The sequence below is a fragment of the Colossoma macropomum genome, unplaced genomic scaffold (assembly GCF_904425465.1).
Source record: "Colossoma macropomum unplaced genomic scaffold, Colossoma_macropomum, whole genome shotgun sequence".
NCBI classification, from domain to species: domain Eukaryota; kingdom Metazoa; phylum Chordata; class Actinopteri; order Characiformes; family Serrasalmidae; genus Colossoma; species Colossoma macropomum.
Window position 1 is genome coordinate 29,820,485 of NW_023494806.1, and position 22,349 is coordinate 29,842,833.

At 38.5% G+C, this 22,349-nt stretch overlaps 1 protein-coding gene across 1 annotated transcript; it reads left to right on the forward strand.

Annotated features, from left to right (window-relative positions):
• Window positions 1-4,448: 4,448 nt before the first annotated feature.
• LOC118827060 (class I histocompatibility antigen, B alpha chain-like) lies at window positions 4,449-7,016 on the forward strand. Its single transcript, XM_036598274.1, has 4 exons — window positions 4,449-4,454; window positions 5,234-5,391; window positions 5,841-6,013; window positions 6,700-7,016. The coding sequence occupies exons 1-4, from the start codon at window positions 4,449-4,451 to the stop codon at window positions 7,014-7,016; spliced, it is 654 nt and encodes a 217-aa protein (XP_036454167.1).
• The last annotated feature ends 15,333 nt before the right edge of the window (window positions 7,017-22,349 follow it).

Genomic DNA, 22,349 nt, shown 5'->3' on the forward strand with positions numbered 1-22,349 from the left:
AGCAGATTAGGCAAGAGGATAGTGAACTGGCCACTGGCGTTTTGCTAGGTCGGTAAAGTTAGGTTGATATTCGATATTCAGCGGATATTCGCGTTTCGCCCTCCTATCGCTCACAAACAACCTTTTAAAAATTCTGAAATAACATTTTCTAAATCGTGGTAAAACAGACAACAAACTACAATCTTAATATTTCGTCAAAGTACCCGATCTTTCCTTTTCGCCGAGTACTTTTAATGAAAATAGCCGGAATCGCTGCTGTAGCGCCGAAAACGGTAAGGGACCGTCGGTAAAGTGCACGTCCTGATTTAAAACGTAAAACAATCAAAGACGAGGAGCCTGTTGGCGTTATTTACAAAGACTTTAAACCTACTGAAATAGAAATAGAAAGATGGTGTGAAAATCAATAACTGAGACTAACAAGTATACATCTGAACAGATCTGACAAACATACATAGATTGATAAATTTGCCTTAGTTGAATTGCAGAGATTATTTTTATATGTAATTAATTGCTACTGTGAGACATCCATAAGACATACACATTTAAAGTGACTTGAAGTGTACAGGTACCCATCTTGCAAAAATAATACAACCTTTAGTTTGATAACACATTCCCTTTTTTGATTTTTTATGACATTTAAATTCCTACTGTGTCACGTACACATAACATACAGATCTAAAATCACTTGTACTGTACAGAGACACACCTGACAAACATACTACAACCTTTAGTTTGGTGAAATATGCCTTGATTGAATTTGAATGAATATTTCATAGAAATAAATGGCTATTGTGTCACATCCATATGACTTTCAGATCTAAAATCACTCGTAGTGTACAGAGACACGCCTGACAAACATACTACAACCTTTAGTCTGGTAAAATATGCCTTGACTAAATTTTAATGAATTTTTTATAGAAATAAATTACCACTGTGTCACATCCATATGACATAGAGATCTTGATAGTTGGTTTCTGGTGTGGCTGCTGCATTGTTTCACTGATTTTTGTTTTTAAGAGATTTTCAGAAAATTATTATTATGCTAAAATTTGAAAATGTTTGAATTCAAAAGTTGCTGGTACTGTTATCACACACTTCCTTCTGTTTGGCTGTTTATATAAGATGTGGAACTTGTAAAAGTCGGCTCCATGCAGACTGCTTTGGAATGATACCAGGTGCTGTTCCTGATGAGGAAACAACATGGCAATGTGAAATGTGTGAAACGGATGTGTAAAAAAAGTAGTTCAGGAAGATATATGTACTGTGAAGTAAGTATTTTTTAAAATAGAAACATTGCAGCAAATAATTTTAATTTTTAATGTATTGTTAGTTTAGTGTTGTGTAAGTTATAGTCAGCTGTTCAGCAATTCATACCCCAGAATATATTTATTTTAATTCTGCGCATCTTTGAATGAAATGATGGCAGTTTGTCAGTTTCATTTCTTAGTTTTTTAAAGATGAATATACTTTTTGTCACATGGATGTGCCTCAGCAACACTTCATTCATGAAATAATAATGACATTCAGACTACTGTGTGTTGTTCATGTGCGACAAATTATTTTTTCCAGAAAAAACTAATTCTGCCACAATATGCTTATAAGGTTGTAGTTTGCTTGAGAAAGGTTTTTCAGGAAAATTCTAGTGCATGTATATTGAATATTCTAGTAGGACTGCAAAACATGTCAAAGTTAAAATGTACTGCCCAAAATTAAAATGCCCACAGCGCAGCTTTGCATAACATGCTCCTAAAACTCCTTTTATATATTGCATGTTTTCCAAACCAAAGGTTTATGAGATGTGCGTAAGTACACTAAAGGTGACTGTAGATCTGTAGATCTGTATGTCAACAGTTTGTCAGAATAGTCAGAATTATTATAAATTAAACAATTAAAAATATTAAAATCTTTATTCATAGTTTTTTTTATAGGTTTGCGTTACGTGTTGAAACAACGTGTTGCACCGACCCTCTTTATTAGGGACAATCTGACTCTCATAGTCATCAGAGGAAGGTGTCAGTACATCGGCAAGCAGGCACAAACTAGGCAAATTTACAATCAAAATCCACAGAACAGAAGAACAGTTAAAACAAGAGATATTGCAGAACAAGAACATGGTTAAGAAATGCACTCAGAAAGCTGCAACACTTTGCAAGGCAAGAGACCAAAGTCTTTACATTTAAAACCATTTGTCTTGGCTGTAGCATATTTTGGCTTGTAAAAACAAAAATATAACTTTCGAATGAATACAAACAAGCATTACAGTCAGTAAAGTAAAATGTAATAAGCATTTCTCATGTTTTTGAAAGTACCTGAGATATTCTGAGCTGGTTAGAGCAGCAAAGTTTAGTTCCCAAATTCTCCTGAATGTCCTGAGCCATGACATCGATTGGTTCAAATCCAACAACAAGCACTCCTGATTTAATGAAAGACTTATTAACGAAACCGGCTAGTGGATGAAAACTACAATTATTACTTGATGTCCACAAGGGTCTAGAAACCCCAAGAGGGTTTGGAATGTTTGGAAATTTGTATTCATCCTAATATTTATGTTTTTCAAAACATTCTTAATTGCTTACTGACCAATTAAATAGCTTTTAAAATACATTTTTCTCAAGTGCCTAAAACATTAAATCAATACTGTTTGTTTGTTATACAGTCTTAGAAATGGGCCACAAGTGTGTGTGGTAATAAGTGAGTGGAGTCAGAGCCGGAGCGGGCCGGTCCCAAACAAGAGTACACTACATAAAGTGAGGCTCCCAAAGCCCAAAACATTGGGTGAATCTGGACCACAGGATTGGCAGTTTGGACAGGCTTGAGGAGCTGGTCAGTGGTGGAGGCTGGCTGAGCAGGACACTAGAAGCCCTGGTGGAACAGGAAAGTGGAGTGACGCCAAAAAGTTCACAAGCCTGAAGCTTGATAGATTGAAGATTTCCAACCCCATTTCCAAAATAGTTGGGACACTGTACAAAATGTAAATAAAAACAAAATGCAATGATGTGCAAATCATTTAAACTCAATATTTAATTGACAGTAGTACAAAGATAACATATCAAATGTTGAAACTGAGAAATGTTATTGTTTTTTGAAAAGTATTTGCCCATTTTGAACATGTTTCAAAAAAGTTGGGACAGAGACAACAAAAGACTGGTAAAGTTGTGAAATGTTAAAAAAACAAACCTGGTGGTTGATTGGCATCAGGTCAGTAACATGATTGGGTATAAAGAGCATCTCAGAGAGGCGGAGTCTTTCAGAAGTAAAGATGAGGAGGGGTTCACCACTCTGTGAAAGACTGCACCATCAAATAGTGCAACAATTCAAGAAGAACGTTTCTCAACATAAAATAGCAAAGAACTGTTGCTTTTCATCATCTACAGTACGTAATGTCATTAAAAGATAAAAGAAATCTCTGTATGTAAGGGACAAGGCCAAAAACCAGTATTTGCTGGTGTAATCTTTGGGCCCTCAGACGGCACTGCATTAAAAACAGACATGATTCTGTAGTGGAAATCACTGCATGAGCTCAGAAACACTTCTGAAAACCACTGTCTGTGAAAACAGTTCATCACTCCATCCAAATGCAAGTTAAAACTCTAAAACACAAAGAAGAATCCGTATATAAACAGGACCATAAATGCTGTCACCATCTCTGGGCCCAGTCTCATTTAAATGGACTGAGGGAAAGTGGAAAAGTGTCCTGTGGTCCAATGAACCGAAATTTGAAATTCTTTTCCCAACTTTTTTGGAAATGAGGTGCTCAAAAATACTCAACTCTACACCTAAAAACTACCACCCAGCAGGGTTGTAGTTCCACCACACCTGACTCTAGTATTCAGATGCTCTTAAAGACGCTGATCAAGTGTTTGTTCTAAAGTATGTGAGATCAGGATTGGAACTATGCTCAGATTGTCACAAGCAGCTGTTGGGCAGCCATATAAGATGGAAGTGATTCTCTGGTGGCCATAAAATGTAGAGGTACTTTTTAAACCTAAAGATATAGTAGGGTTAGTTGATGTGTCTTAATGAATTAAAAGTGATTTTAGCTCAGTATGTCAAGTAGGTGAATAGAAATTTTTAAGAAGAATAATTAAAATTGACATACACACACACACACACATTTTCTAAGCTGTTTATCCTTCTGGGTCGTTGGAGGGGGGGCTATCCCAGCAGTCATTTGGCGAAAGGCAGAAAACACCCTGGACAGGTCGCAAGTCCATTGCAGGAAATTAAAATCCAATCAAAGAATAAATTTAGTAAACAAAAGGTTGAAATAGGTTTGTGACATGTTCACTGAAAATCAGTGTACACTACAATTGTATCACAGTTTCAATTTATTTCTATAAAAAATTCATTAAAATTCAGATGAGGCATATTTTACCAAACTAAAGGTTGTAGTATGTTTGTCAGGCGTGTCTCTCTACACTACAAGTGATTTTAGATCTGTACGTATTATGGATGTGACACAATAGCCATTTATTTCTATAAAATATTCATTAAAATTCATTTGAAGTGTATTTTATCAAACTAAAGGTTGTAGTATGTTTGTTAGGCGTGTCTCTCTACACTACAAGTCATTTTAGATCTGTAAGTCATATGGACGTGACACAGTAGGAATTTATTTCTATAAAAATTTCATTAAAATTCAGTTGAGGCATATTTTACTAAAGGTTGTATTATTTTTGCAAGATGGGTACCTGTACACTTCAAGTCACTTTAGATGTGTATGTCTTATGGATGTCTCACAGTAGCAATTAACTACATATAAAAATAATCTCTGCAATTCAACTAAGGCAAATTTTATCAATCTAAAGGTTGTAGTATGTTTGTCAGATCTGTTCAGATGTATACTTGTTAGTCTCAGTTATTGATTTTCACACCATCTTTCTATTTCAGTAGGTTTAAAGTCTTTATAAATAGCATCAACAGGCTCCTCATGGCTTTGAATGTTTTACGTTTTTAATTAGTACCCGCACTTTACCGACGGTCCCTTACCGTTTTCGGCGCCTACTGCAGCGATTCCGGCTATTTTCATTAAAAGTACTCGGCGAAAAGGAAAGATCGGGTACTTTGACGAAATATAATAATTGTAGTTTGTTGTCTGTTTTACCACGATTTAGAAAATGTTATTTCAGAATTTTTAAAAGGTTGTTTGTGAGCGATAGGAGGGCGAAACGCGAATATCCGCTGAATATCGAATATCAACCTAACTTTACCGACCTACTTCATCCTCGAGTAGTCGAGACGCCCGAAGCTGGTCATCAACTGCGGTGCATCGCCTATACGAAGCCCCACCAAGACTCCAGGGCCAGCGAAGGAAAGCCCAGGGCGTGAGCTCCAGCCGATTCCCAAGCGACCCATCTCGGTGGACTCGAAGTCCGTTTTCCCGACGCCAAAGTGAGGCTGGCTATCTTTCATTTATGTAGTAAAAGGTTTGACGCCATTTTATTCAATAAGAATCCTCTTTTAGATGTATTAGTTTAGGTTAAGTTTCCCTATAGCTCATTTACCTTATCCTTAGGTTTCGAGTTGCTTTCCCAAAGAGCGCCCTAAGCCACATTTTCATACCATTTTAAACTGTGAATGAAGTTACGTTACCTGAGCCATTCATTTGTTTGTTTATTTCTTTTCTTTTGTTTATTAATAAAGTTATCCAATTGTGGTGTCATATTTAGCCAATAAAGTTTACTTTTTAATTAAAGCATCCTCGGTGCGAGTGTCTGTCTCTCCCCTGCATTGGTCTGTAGACTTTAAACAAATCCAAGTTACTCTGATTTCTTCTTTAAGTTTAAGCAATAATAATCATGTTCATAATCAGATTAAAATTGTAATAACCGCTACATCAGTCTGGATCTGAACACTGAAACCTGGACTGCAGTTAACACTAAAGCTGTTATTACCAAAAGGAGGTGGGAGAGTCAAGATGAAGCTGCTTTTGTTAAAGCCTACCTGCAGAATGAATGCACTGCATGGTTACAGAAGTATGTGGGTTACAGCAGATCCAGTCTGGAGAGGAAAGGTACAGTGATCTGATCTGTTACTGTAACTGTTCACTCTCACTGTTTCACCCTCATCACTGAAAACCTGCTGATCATTTAACCACTGATTACTCACCAGAACATGGAGGAGAAACTTCCATCCACTCAGCACTGACTCACCTGATACTGGGTAGCGCTGTGGGTAGCACTGTCGCCTCACAGCAAGAAGGGCCTGGGTTCGATTCCCGGCTGGGTGACCAGGGTCATTTCTGTGTGGAGTTTGCCTGTTCTCCCCGTGTCTGCGTGGGTTTCCTCCGGGTACTCCGGTTTCCTCCCACAGTCCAAAGACATGCAGTCAGGCTGATTGGACGTGCTAAATTGCCCCTAGGTGTGAATGCGTGTGTGAATGTGTATGTCTGTCTGTCTGCCCTGCGATGGACTGGCGACCTGTCCAGGGTGTATCCTGCCTTCCGCCCAATGACAGCTGGGATAGGCTCCAGCACCCCACCGTGACCCAGAAGGATAAGCGGTTTAGATGATGGATAGATAATACAGCAGATACAGTGATAATGAACAGAATGAACAACACTGTCACTGCAGTGAGACGCGTTTGTGTTTACCTTTGTTACATCATTTTAATAAACTGGTAATGCAGTTAATAATTTAGTGGATATTGACTCTCTCTCTCTCTCTCTCTCTCTCTCTCTCTCTCTCTCTCTCCCTCCAGTCCCTCCTGAGGTGTCTCTGTTCCAGAAGGACTCTTCTTCTCCAGTGGTGTGTCATGCTACAGGTTTCTTCCCCAAAGCAGTGATGATCTCCTGGCAGAAGAATGGAGAGGATCTGCATGAGGACGTGGAGCTCAGAGAGACGCTACCCAACCAGGATGGAACCTTCCAGAAGAGGAGCGTTCTGACTGTCTCACCTGAGGAGCTGAACAAACACGACTACACCTGCATCATTCAGCACAGCAGCCTGGAGGAGAAAATGGTGCTACATGTGATTCATCACAGAGGTGAGAGAAATAAACATTACAGTATATTTTAACTTTAACACATCACTGATAAGGTCAGCAGTTCAGTCTTACACTAATCTTTTTCAGGTGGAGGATCTGTGGACACCACTACTGGAGATTACAGGTTCAATACTAGAATGGCAGTCATGAATGTTCTTGTTCTTCTCCTCGTCATCATTGTTACTGGAGTGTTTGTGACAAAGAGGATGAGCAGACTTGGTAAGTCAGACGTCGTGCTGGAGAGAATGAATCTAGAACTTTATAGATTCTTTTTCAAGGATTTCTACATTTATATTTATGCTACAGCACTAAACTGAATATTTCTTTGTCATATGAAATAACATTTAATAACTAATAAATTACGTATTTTATTATTTGATTATCTTTATTATGAATTTCTGAGTGTTGCTGCTGAATATTTTACGTTTTATAGCTTCTGTGGGGAACATCATAATCCATCAAATCCACCTAGAGTTTTCCCAAGAGTCTCACACTGGTTTGAGGCTGAGGCTGATCCCTGAACACCTCCTCCTTAGTGAAGACGACCCAACAGCTCCTCTACTTCCTCAGGAGACTGAAGAGGGACAGCCTGTAAACACCCGTCATCAACCTCTTCTACAGAAGCATCACAGACAGTATCCTGACCGGCAGCAGCACTGTCTGGAATGGAAACTGCTCCATCTGAGACAGATAAACACTGCAACTTCAGTGAAGACTGACCAGTCCATCACTGTCTGGTATGGAAAACTGCTCCATCTCAGACAGATAAACACTGCAACTTCAGTGAAGACTGACCAGTCCATCACTGTCTGGTATGGAAACTGCTCGATCTCAGACAGATAAACACTGCAACTTCAGTGAAGACTGACCAGTCCATCACTGACTGGTATGGAAACTGCTCCATCTCAGACAGATAAACACTGCAACTTCAGTGAAGACTGACCAGTCCATCACTGTCTGGAATGGAAACTGCTCCATCTCAGACAGATAAACACTGCAACTTCAGTGAAGACTGACCAGTCCATCACTGTCTGGTATGGAAACTGCTCCATCTCAGACAGATAAACACTGCAACTTCAGTGAAGACTGACCAGTCCATCACTGTCTGGTATGGAAACTGCTCGATCTCAGACAGATAAACACTGCAACTTCAGTGAAGACTGACCAGTCCATCACTGACTGGTATGGAAACTGCTCCATCTCAGACAGATAAACACTTCAGTGAAGACTGACCAGTCCATCACTGTCAGGAATGGAAACTGCTCCATCTCAGACAGATAAACACTGCAGCTTCAGTGAAGACTGACCAGTCCATCACTGTCAGGAATGGAAAGTGCTCCATCTCAGACAGATAAACACTGCAGCTTCAGTGAAGACTGACCAGTCCATCACTGTCTGGTAAGGAAACTGCTTCATCTCAGACAGATAAACACTGCAGCTTCAGTGAAGACTGACCAGTCCATCAGTGACTGGTATGGAAACTGCTCCATCTCAGACAGATAAACACTGCAGCTTCAGTGAAGACTGACCAGTCCATCACTGTCTGTTTAGGAAACTGCTTCATCTCAGACAGATAAACACTGCAGCTCCAGAGAAGACTGACCAGTCCATCACTGTCTGGTTTGGAAACTGCTCCATCTGAGACAGATAAACACTGCAGCTCCAGTGAAGACTGACCAGTCCATCACTGTCTGGAATGGAAACTGCTCCATCTCAGACAGATAAACACTACAGTGGGTAGTGAAGACTGACCAGTCCATCACTGTCTGTTATGGAAACTGCTCCATCTCGGACAAATAAACACTGCAGCTTTAGTGAAGACTGACCAGTCCATCACTGTCTGTTATGGAACCTGCTCCATCTCAGACAGATAAACACTGCAGCTTCAGTGAAGACTGACCAGTCCATCACTGTCTGTTATGGAACCTGCTCCATCTCAGACAGATAAACACTGCAGCTTCAGTGAAGACTGACCAGTCCATCACTGTCTGGTATGGAACCTGCTCCATCTCAGACAGATAAACACTGCAGCTTCAGTGAAGACTGACCAGTCCTTCACTGTCTGTTACGGAAACTGCTCCATCTGAGACAGATAAACACTGCAGCTTCAGTCGAGACTGACCAGTCCTTCACTGTCTGTTACGGAAACTGCTCCATCTGAGACAGATAAACACTGCAGCTTCAGTCGAGACTGACCAGTCCATCACTGTCTGGTATGGAAACTGCTCCATCTCAGGCAGATAAACACTGCAGCTTCAGTGAAGACTGACCAGTCCATCACTGTCTGGTATGGAAACTGCTCCATCTCAGACAGATAAACACTGCAGCTTCAGTGAAGACTGACCAGTCCGTCACTGTCTGGTATGGAAACTGCTCCATCTCAGACAGATAAACACTGCAGCTTCAGTGAAGACTGACCAGTCCATCACTGTCTGGTATGGAAACTGCTCCATCTCAGGCAGATAAACACTGCAGCGGACAGTGAAGACTGACCAGTCCATCACCGTCTGGTATGGAAACTGCTCCATCTCAGACAGATAAACACTGCAGCTTCAGTGAAGACTGACCAGTCCATCACTGTCTGGTATGGAAACTGCTCCATCTCAGACAGATAAACACTGCAGCTTCAGTGAAGACTGACCAGTCCGTCACTGTTTGGTATGGAATCTGCTCCATCTCAGACAGATAAACACTGCAGCTTCAGTGAAGACTGACCAGTCCGTCACTGTCTGGTATGGAAACTGCTCCATCTCAGACAGATAAACACTGCAGCTTCAGTGAAGACTGACCAGTCCATCAGTGACTGGTATGGAATCTGCTCCATCTCAGACAGATAAACACTGCAGCTTCAGTGAAGACTGACCAGTCCATCACTGTCTGTTATGGAACCTGCTCCATCTCAGACAGATAAACACTGCAGCTTCAGTGAAGACTGACCAGTCCATCACTGTCTGTTATGGAACCTGCTCCATCTCAGACAGATAAACACTGCAGCTTCAGTGAAGACTGACCAGTCCATCACTGTCTGGTATGGAACCTGCTCCATCTCAGACAGATAAACACTGCAGCTTCAGTGAAGACTGACCAGTCCTTCACTGTCTGGTATGGAAACTGCTCCATCTGAGACAGATAAACACTGCAGCTTCAGTCGAGACTGACCAGTCCTTCACTGTCTGTTACGGAAACTGCTCCATCTGAGACAGATAAACACTGCAGCTTCAGTCGAGACTGACCAGTCCATCACTGTCTGGTATGGAAACTGCTCCATCTCAGGCAGATAAACACTGCAGCTTCAGTGAAGACTGACCAGTCCATCACTGTCTGGTATGGAAACTGCTCCATCTCAGACAGATAAACACTGCAGCTTCAGTGAAGACTGACCAGTCCGTCACTGTCTGGTATGGAAACTGCTCCATCTCAGACAGATAAACACTGCAGCTTCAGTGAAGACTGACCAGTCCATCACTGTCTGGTATGGAAACTGCTCCATCTCAGACAGATAAACACTGCAGCTTCAGTGAAGACTGACCAGTCCATCACTGTCTGGAATGGAAACTGCTCCATTTCAGACAGATAAACACTGCAGCTTCAGTGAAGACTGACCAGTCCATCAGTGTCTGGTATGGAAACTGCTCCATCTCAGACAGATAAACACTGCAGCTTCAGTGAAGACTGACCAGTCCATCACTGTCTGGAATGGAAACTGCTCCATCTCAGACAGATAAACACTGCAGCTTCAGTGAAGACTGACCAGTCCATCACTGACTGGTAAGGAAACTGCTCCATCTCAGACAGATAAACACTGCAGCTTCAGTGAAGACTGACCAGTCCATCACTGACTGGTATGGAATCTGCTCCATCTCAGACAGATAAACACTGCAGCTTCAGTGAAGACTGACCAGTCCATCACTGTCTGGTAAGGAAACTGCTCCATCTCAGACAGATAAACACTGCAGCTTCAGTGAAGACTGACCAGTCCATCACTGTCTGGTAAGGAAACTGCTCCATCTCAGACAGATAAACACTGCAGCTTCAGTGAAGACTGACCAGTCCATCACTGTCAGGTATGGAATCTGCTCCATCTCAGACAGATAAACACTGCAGCTTCAGTGAAGACTGACCAGTCCATCACTGTTTGGTATGGAATCTGCTCCATCTCAGACAGATAAACACTGCAGCTTCAGTGAAGACTGACCAGTCCATCACTGTCAGGTATGGAATCTGCTCCATCTCAGAAAGATAAACACTGCAGCTTCAGTGAAGACTGACCAGTCCATCAGTGTCTGGTATGGAATCTGCACCATCTCAGACAGATAAACACTGCAGCTTCAGTGAAGACTGTGTAATAAGTGTGTTTAATAATACTAAACCAATGTAGTTGCATATAAATGTCTAAAACATTGATAATTTGCTTATGTAACATTACAAAAAATTATTGTTAATTGATTCCAAATGTTGGAACGACAGTGTATTTGTGAGTGAAACATTGGCAAGAGAGTTGATTATTTTCCCTCTATGTGAAGGAGGTGAAAGAAGAGGAGATTAATTATATTATTGGGTAATATTATTTTACCTAACAGGGTAAAAAAGGTCAGTATTGATTTCAGGCTAACATTTAAGGTTGACGCTGCATGACAATGACACAAGCAGAAAAAATGAAACAGATTTTTATTATGACAAAACTGTAGAAAACTATGGCCAAAACTATGATCTAAATCTAGCAGATCTCCCTGAAGATGAGACCTTTAAATCTGGGGGAACTAAAACTGTAGTAAACACAGCTCATCTCTGTGAGAATTTTATTCCAGTTACTCTGATCAACAGGGTGTAAATGATCCTGTCTAACAGAATGTTGTTTTCTGAATTCTGAAAGGGTTTTAAATCATTCTGTAATATTATTAATAGAACAAAGTAATGTGAAGAGCAAATAAATGAATTTTAACTCATATGTAGAAAATAGTGGTTATTTGCAAACAGTGTGAGGCGATTAATATTTATTCAGCTTTTTTTCTATAAGCTCACTTTGATTACCAATATATATAAATAATATATATAAAGTACAGCTTTATCCGCTGAGAGAAACTGTTACAGGCCTTAGACGTGAATAACTGCTGTATGAGTGTACAGAGCTGTGTAATGTGTGTTTAGCTGGTGCTCTGACTGTATTCTAACTGCTCTATGAGTGTACAGAGCTGTGTAATGTGTGTTTATCTGGTGTTCTGACTGTATTCTAACTGCTCTATGAGTGTACAGAGCTGTGTAATGTGTGTTTAGCTGGTGTTCTGACTGTATTCTAACTGCTGTATGAGTGTACAGAGCTGTGTAATGTGTGTTTAGCTGGTGTTCTGACTGTATTATAACTGCTGATTACCGTGTGTGAAAATTAGCACACATTGTTATTCATCTCAACGTCCTTCATCTCACTATTACCGATTGTCTCTTTTTTTTTATTATATAGGGGAATGAAGGGCAATAGGTGTATGTATACTAGTATTTTGTGTACGCTAAGACGATTAAAAACTTTTCTGTGCATTTTCATATCTGACAAGATCCAGAAATATATATATATATATATATATATATATATATATATATGTATATGTATATTTTACAAACACATGATGAACAGAATTAGTACAATGTTTGGAACAAGAAACCTCAAGTCACAATTTTCTTATATAAGAGAACAATAAGGTGAAAATCACCACTACTTTCAGAACTACAGCACAAAGTATACTAGTAATAATAGCCTATTTTATAGATCATCGCACAGATCTGTAGATCATAATACGATATGAATCTTTCAAAGCTGTAAGTGTCTCTGGTGTGAAAGGGCCACTGGGCTGGTCTTTTATGGTGGGGCAGCTTTTCCCCTCTAAAGTGTTTTTGTCCTCTGCTGCTTCACTGAAATGTATTATTAATAATAATTAATTAATTAATAATAATAGGAGACTCAAAATATTAAGAAACCATAACTTGTGAGTGAATAGGAAATACACTCTACCTTCAGTATGCTTCTCTAAACATACTCTGAGCTGGGTCCAAGAACATAAGACTGATCAAGATGTGTGAAATAATTATGTAGTATTTCATTGTAGACTGATCAGCAATAACAAAGATTAATTTAACCAATTTAGTTTAAGGCTGTATCAACAAAATGCGTAAAAGAACCATTTAAACAGTGTGAAAGCTGTAAAAAAAGAAACTCCAAATATCAAGGCGACATAATTCATTAAGATTTGTGAGCTTTCTCAACAGATACTTTTTTAAATAAGCTTAGATTACATTATTTGGCAGATATTAAATTTGTTTGCACTTTGTTTGATAGTTCTTAGTACTTAACAGGTAAATATGTAGTCATTTTCTTGTACTGTACTTAGTATGTGTTACCACAAAGCTCTCCACAAAGATGGCCTAGGCTGTAAGAAGATTGCTAACACCCTGAAACTGAGCTATAACACAGTGGCCAAGGTCATACAGTAGTTTTCCAGGACAGGTTCCACTCGAAACAGGCCTCGCCAGGGTCGACCAAAGAAGTTGAGTCCACGTGTTCAGGGTCATATCCAGAGGTTGGCTTCAAAAAATAGACGCATGAGTGCTGCCAGCATTGCTGCAGAGTTTGAAGAAGTGGGAGGTCAGCCGGTCAGTGCTCAGACCATACGCCGCACAATGCATCAAGTCGGTCTGCATGGCCGTCGTCCCAGAAGGAAGCCACTTCTGCAGCTGACGCACAAGAAGGCCCACAAACAGTTTGCTGAAGACAAGCAGTCCAAGAACATGGATTACTGGAGCCATGTCCTGTGGTCTGATGAGACCAAGATAAACTTGTTTGGCTCAGATGGTGTCAGAGCATGTGGCAGTGCTAGATAATAATGGTGGTCACACAAAATACTGACACTTTGAGCACAATTCGGACATGTTCACTGTGAGGTGTACTCACTTGTGTTGCCAGCTATTTAGACATTAATGGCTGTGTGTTGAGTTATTTTCAGAGGATGGTAAATTTGTACTGCTACACAAGCTGTACACTGACTACTTCAAGTTATATCCAAGTTTCATTTCTATAGTGTTGTCCTATGACAAGATATAATAAAATATTTGCAGAAATGTGAGGGGTGTACTCACTTTTGTGAGATACTGTATACAGCAGTACTTATGCTGAATGTAATGGTAAATATACAGTACTTATAAATAATACTTGGTGCACACTTTGCAAATTTAATACAGGAGTACAAAGTAACTAAAGTGAGAAATATGAGGCATAATTCAGCTTTTAATGCTAAAACATTACATATTAATGGCAAGAGCTACTAACCTGCTTTAGGAAGTAGATGCCTGTGTGATAGAGAAGAGTAGATTACAGGTGATGAAGGTGTACCAGTCACTAAGTACTCGGTAAGTACCTGTTTTCCAGTACAGTAAATCATTCATATTGACTGGTCTGTTTACTGGTAAGTCATCACAGTGTCCATGATTTAAAAAAAAACTATTTCAAATGTTGATTCGTTGGACCACAGAACACTTTTCCACTCAGTCCATTTTAAATGAGCTCGGACCCAGAGAAGGCAGCGGTGTTTCTAGATCGTGTTTCTATATTGTCTCTTTGCGTTTAAGAGTTTTAATCACACACATTTGTGGATGCAGTGATGAACTGTTTTCACAGACAGTGGTTTTCAGAAGTGTTTCTGAGTCCATGCAGTGATTTCAACTACAGAATCATGTCTGTATTTAATGCAGTGCTGTCTGAGGGCCCAAAGATCACGGGCAGCAAACACTGGTTTTTGGTCTTGTCCCTTACATACAGAGATTTCTCCAGATTCTCTGAATCTTTTAATGTTTTTATGTACTGTAGATGATGAAAAGCAAAAGTTCTTTGCAATTTTATGTTGAGAAATGTTATTCTTGAATTGTTGCACTAATTGCCCACACAGTCTTTTACAGAGTGCTGAACCCCTCCTCATTTTTACTTCTGAAAGACTCAGCCTCTCTGGGAGACTCTGCCTCTTTTTTATACCCAATCATGTTACTGACCTGTTGCCAATCAACCACCAGGTGTTTTTTAGCATTACATAACTTTACCAGTCTTTTGTTGCCCCCGTCCCAACTTTTTTGGAATGTGTTGTTGGCATCAAATTCAAAATGGGCATATACACTATATTGCCAAAAGTATTCACTTACCCATCCAAATCACTGAATTCAGGTGTTCCAATCACTTCCATGGCCACAGGTGTATAAAACCAAGCCCCTAGGCCTGCAGACTGCTTCTACAAACATTAGTGAAAGAATGGGTCGCTCTCAGGAGCTCAGTGAACTCCAGTGTGGTACCATGATAGGATGCCACCTGTGCAACCGGCAAAGTCCAGTCGTGAAATTTCCTCACTACTAAATATTCCACAATCAACTGTCAGTGGTATTATAACAAAGTGGAAGCGATTGGGAACGACAGCAACTCAGCCACGAAGTGGTCGGCCATGTAAAATGACAGAGCGGGGTCAGCGGATGCTGAGGCGCATAGTGCACAGAGGTCACCAACTTTCTGCAGAGCCAATCGCTACAGACCTCCAAACTTTCCATGGCCGAGCAGCTGCATCCAAGCCTTACATCACCAAGCGCAATGCAAAGAGTCGGATGCAGTGGTGTAAAGCGCCGCCACTGGACTCTAGAGCAGTGGAGATGTGTTCTCTGGAGTGACCAATCACGCTTTTTCGTCTGGCAATCCGATGGACGAGTCTGGCTTTGGCGGTAGCCAGGAGAACGGTACTTGTCTGACTGACTGTGCCAAGTGTAAAGTTTGGTGGAGGGGGATTATGGTGTGGGGTTGTTTTTCAGGAGTTGGGCTCGGCCCCTTAGTTCCAGTGAAAGGAACTCTTAATGCTTCAGCACCAAGAGATTTTGGACAATTTCATGCTCTCAACTTTGTGGGAACAGTTTGGGGAGTTTGGCCCCTTCCTGTTCCAACATGACTGCGCACCGGTGCACAAAGCAAGGTCCATAAAGACATGGATGAGCAAGTTTGGTGTGGAAGAACTTGACTGGCCTGCACAGAGTCCTGACCTCAACCCAATGAAATACCTTTGGGATGAATTAGAGCGGAGACTGCAAGCCAGGCCTTCTCGTCCCACATCAGTGTCTGACCTCACAAATGTGCTTCTGGAAGAATGGTCAAAAATTCCCATAAACACTCCTAAACCTTGTGGAAAGCCTTCCCAGAAGAGTTGAAGCTGTTATAGCAGCAAAGGGTGGGCCGACATCATATTAAACCCTATGGATTAAGAATGGGATGTCACTCAAGTTCATATGCGTGTGAAGGCAGACGAGCGAATACTTTTGGCAATATAGTATATATATATATATATATTACAGATAAATACAGGAACATATTAGATAGAAATAGCTGTTAATTAATGGACCATGGTAATTGAGCTTATATGGTAACTTAGGAAAAAAGTACTGTAAATGGAAAAAAATATGCAAAAGTTTTTGTCAACACATCTGTATATTATACCCTGGATAGCCTGTGGTGTTGTTGTCCATCCTCAGCAGGGATTTGAAATAATGCTTTGACTGTCAGACTCAGACCCACAGCACCATTTACTCAACAGAATCACCTTCACATGAACATTCAATTTACTGTACAACTGTCTGAATATTTCAGTACAGATTTAAGATTCTAATTCTCAATATGAAATATTAATAATATAGCTGAATCATGTGGTAAACTACATTAATGAGCATCATCATCATCAAACATCACACAGTGTAATTTCACATAGAAGATGTTCCTCAAGATATCACAGAGTGACCGTGTATGTAAGCACAAGATCATTTTTAAGATCAGTTCACCTGATGACGTGAGATGAACATTACCCACCAGAAACAGCTACCAGAAGAATTTATCCATTTTAGCCTTTTTGGTTGTATTACAATATATTTATTATTTACTCAGGCAGTTCTTCCGTCTGCTCACCGAGAACAGAGTAGTAACTGAGGAAGTGACGAGGGATTCCAGATTACTTTCGCTTTTGAGGTGTTAAGAACATGATATGCAGTAAAATATGCGGCAGTTTGTCTTTTGAAATTACGTAATCATATTATTTTAAAACAATTCATTAAGACTTTTATATGTTACACAGTTAAGACTGTTTTAACTCCCGCTTAATCCCTTTTTAAAGTAGACACAGTCAAATACACATGTTTGAACACCCCTGGATTAAGTGTAAATAAGTTATCACATCCTCTATAAAGAAAACACTTAAATATGACAGATTCTGCTGCTTTTAGTGCATAATTTCTGTTAAAGATCAAGTGAACTGAAAAGTGGCGCCGTGCTCTACAAACTGTACTGAACAAATATAGTAGAAGCCTATGAGACAAAACTCTGGTGCTTTTCTGACAACCGCCACTAGATGGTGCTGCGGTAGCGCTGCCGCCATTTTAGACTGAAAACGCCAAAGGGAACAGCACAGAACTGCTGACTGGAGGACTAGAGGATTAGGAGGTCCAGCAAAGGGTGGATATGTCAGTTGATATGCACTCACCTTCAGCAGGTTATCCTCAGTGAATTGTCAATACATATGAATCAGGTGGCTTAATAATAAACTAGATAAAACAGTTCATATATATATATATATATATATATATATATATATATATATATATATATATATACATTATTATCTATTAATTATTATTTCAAATTATAGGCATTAAATTGATTTTTGGTCTCCTTGGTTTATCATATATAAACACAATTTCTGACCCTACTGATATCTCATCTGAAATACTGTAATAGGTTATATATATATTTTTCAGATCGTTTTCTGCTGGTATACTGATGGTGAGTCAGTTATTTAATTATAAAATGGGTTATTATTGAATTTTTAGCAGCCTATAGAATACTAGTGTCACCAAAATAATTGGTGGATACAATGGGCTAATAATGATGTATAAAGGAAATTAGAAAATTCTACCAATCCTTTACCCAATTAATACTCAGCTGGCCAAATATGCTTCTCTTCTGGACCTAAAAACAGCAACAAATGCTTTCATGCATTATTTCAAAGAGATATTATTTCAGTTTTTTGTATTAAATTTCACAGGAAATAAATTTGTGAAAGATCTAAATAATAATAAATAAATCATTGCTTCCGGAAACAGAATTCACATCTTCAGAACAGATCACTCAAACATTTTGTTCATAAACAAGAATTCATGAGATTCATAACACTCAGCAGTAACAGCGCAGCGTCACGCAAAATGTGCAGCATGATAAATAAGATACATACATCATCTAAACCGCTTATCCTTCTGGGTCGCGGTGGGGTGCTGGAGCCTATCCCAGCTGTCATTGGGCGGAAGGCAGGATACACCCTGGACAGGTCGCCAGTCCATCGCAGTATGTATGTATGTATGTATGTATGTATGTATGATAAATAAGAGCTACTCATAAAGTCACTGTGAGCTCATACATATTAAAGACCCAAGCAAAGCTCCAGTTGGTCGCCAAATAGAACACAATGAAAGAAATGAAAACAAAGAAAAACAAAATTCTCAGAAACAGAGCTATGTATTTGAAGATGTGCTGCATGTAACAGTAAACATGTTTAACTTTTAATCAAGAAACAAAGTTTCTTTATCAGAAAACACTATTAATATTACATAAATTATATGGGTATATGTATGTGCAAATTCTAACATCTTAAAATTCAACTTCTAATTGTAGGAATTATGTTTGAGCTTGTAAATTTTCCTTTCTCATTGGTACGAATTCATTATAATTGCATTAACAATTTTTACGAACATGAATTAAAGCTTAACGTGTGGTGCTTTTTATTTTTAATTAAAACTTTAACATGCAGAAATTCAAATTACTATGCTAAGCCATTTTACTGCAGTCGTTTTACTTTTCATCCTATTTTTCAATTTACATTTAGTTTTAAGAAGAATTCAATTTACACAAGTGGAGGTGACATTTATACTAAAAACTGAATTTTTACTTGTCAAAATGAAACATTTGTGAATTGAATTTTGATTCTCACATGTAAATGGAATTTCTGAGAAGTAAAAGCTAAAACAAATTGAATTTCAGCAGCTCCAGGAAGTAAAATAAATGGGTTTCTATGAATGGATGCAGGGATTAATTAAAGATTTGAAGGATTACATAGATGTGTGCTGAAAGGATTCATTCTGGGTCAACAGTTTAAAGTTTGGAGGGGATGGCTCCACATACACATGCCCAGGGTCTCTGCAAGACCTTGAGCCTTTAATGTGTTCAATTTGTAAATTTATTTCCTTTTATTGTCACATTTAAGAACTTATAACAGCTGAGCATGTGTTTCTAGCCACACTCTCAAACTGGAACAGTTAATAGGACATACTTGGGATAAGACGTTGTGCCAAAACATGTAATGTGTATTATTATTTTTACAAAGCAGTCACAGCTGCAAGATCACATTTCAGGAGCTCCTGTTGGCTTTCTGAACAGGCTTGGTATTAACAGCCGCTTAAATAATGAATTGTGTGTTAAATTTGAAGTTAAATATCTTAACATAGCTTCACTTTTCATATCAGTCATTTTGCAGTTTTATTTTGTGCATTGATGTTAGTACAGATTAAGAAGTTGTAAATGTAACAGACCAAATAAATAAATAGACATAATGAAACAAATAAAAACAGTTGTGTATCTAAAATGATCACATACTATATTTCAGGTCAGTCTCCAGATCAGCATTCCTTACCATGCTATAGCCATAATACTGACAAAAAGTAAATCTGTCGTTTAAATAAAGAGCAAAACAGCCACATCCAGCCAGTCATATAAAGACCAACCATTGCAGTAAACGATCGTAAGTAGCAGATATCAAACACTAAGATCAAAAAGGCTTAAAAGATACAGGACTGCACAGCTATCATAAAACAATAACAATAACATTGTAAGGATATTCACTGGCTAACATTAGTTATGCTCACAAGATACAGACACACACAAATGTCTCTGCACCCCTGGTCACATTCTGTTGATTTTTTCAGTCAATTTGTTGTTCATTTTCACACGTCTGCACATTTTAATTCACAATTACTGTTTATTTACTGAATTTAACATATTTAGAAAAACATAAAATATAAAATGTGGACTGGGCAAAAGTTATGGCACATTATATATTGTAATTTTTATACATTTTTTTCACTCTGTTGAACTAATAAATGGAAATTGTGCACTAAAATGTGCAGAAATATGCCATATTTTATTTTGTGCATTGATGTTAGTACAGCAAGTAGCAAAATATTAAGTAGCTGCGCAATGTAAAGCACAAAACACTTTAAAAACAAACAAAAAAAAAAAAAAAAAACTCTGTATCTATCCAAAGTTTATGAAATATTATCTATTGTTAGTATGTCGTCATATTCATAACATTTACTGAATTTAACATATGATACAAAATGTGCCATAACTTTTGCCCAGGTCACATTTTATTTTTAATTTTGTCCCCAGTGATAAATTCAGTAAATAAACAGTAATTGTGTATTAAATTGTGCAGAAGTGTGTTCTCAGCAGAGGATGTTCTAACATATTTTAACTTAAAAATATCAACAAAATATGGAATTTGACCAGGGGGGCATAGACTTTTGCAAATTGTTTATTGTCAAATGAAGCTGCTCAGAGTGATGTAGATTTTTAGAGTGTCTGTAGTAAATAAAGAAAACCTGAAGCTTCTCCATGATTGTGCTCCGTGTGTGCTGAGCGTTATTTACAGTTAATGTAAATGAACGTGCTTTCAGCTGACACTACGGCTGGTTATAATAATGTAGAATTATGTATCTGTTCAAACACACAAAACTAATCACAATCCATTAGTAATTTACTGGATGTTACTCACAGAAGAATATATAACATTTGGATCCACATTTACATTTCTCTCTGATCTCTTGTTTTTCTTATTAAAGTGTAGAGCAGCGTAGTTCACCGTTTTACCATCCTGCTCCTGCAGTAACACAGAAAACAGATCACAAACAGTTAGAGAAGGAAAAATAACTGAAGAATTAAGCTATAGTCTGTGTATATTATTCATTATACCAATGAATCATTGTCCGGTTCGCTGAAAAGTATGTTAAACCATTTAATTCCAGGCTTTTTACATACAAAACCTGTTATTCAGTAGCTACAGGACTTCAATGCAAACTCATGGAGCTATTTGTAGGTTATAGCAGTGTATAATAAGAATTTGGGCCCGCCGACAGGCCAAGGCTTATTAAGGAGAATGCGCTAAAACAAGTTTGCTCTTCACAAGCAGAGCTTAATGTAAGAATTAGGAGCAAATTAAATGGACAAATATCTTTTAAAGTTCTGATTTGTTCTTCAATAAACTGGTGAAACTGGCGTCAGACTTACCACATTCTCTTGTTTCGGTTTAACATTAGAATCTGTGGAAATCAGTACAGATCACATAGTTAGCTGGTCACTAAAGTGACGGTTAAGTTTTTAACCCTTTTCTCGCCTACCTAGATACTTCAATCCATTGTGTACAACATGTTTTTAAATACCTTTTTAAAAGTAAAAGCTGAAAAACAGAGACATTCTCTATGTACTTTAATGTTACATTACATTATGTCATATATATTACATTATCTTTATCATTTTATTAAATGACCATATTTGAATTGTCAAAAACTATTCTTTACCATCTCTCTGTTGTTTTCTGATGCACTTAACAAACATCCGGATGAGTAGAACTACGGTCACGGCCCCAAATGCCACAGTCAGCATTAAGAGGACGAGAGAGGGGTAGGCAACTGAAAAAACACCAGAGGAACTTTTTTCATTTTTAAAATGTCAGTTTTATTAAGTGATGCCCAGTTCATGAATAACGCAATAATAAGTGTGGTTGCTATGTGTAAGGTAGCCAAGACAATAAGCTAAGCAGTATCTGATCAATAAATGTGTGTGTTAATAAAATAAATAAAATAATCAGCAAGCTTTATGATCAATATGGTAAAAGACAGACCTTCTTCGGGTTTATCTGGTGCCTTGGAAGATGTTTCAATTCTTTCTGAAAAATAAATGTTTATTGTGGATTGTTTTACATGATATAATTCAGTATCACGTTACAGCTTAATACTTTTTACTCAGTAACTCCACATCTTTGTTAATGACTAATGAAACAGTCAACATACCTCTGATTTGTAAATATGTTTTGTTGCTGAAAATCATCCGCTTTCCCTTCAGAGTGCTGCAGTAATAGAGTCCTGAATCAGAGTGATTAACTGCAGTTATAGTGAGAGAGGAGTTCATAGAGTTTACACTCATCACTGATCTGTTACTCTCAGCTATAAAATTACAGGGTTTGGATGATGATGATGATGATGAT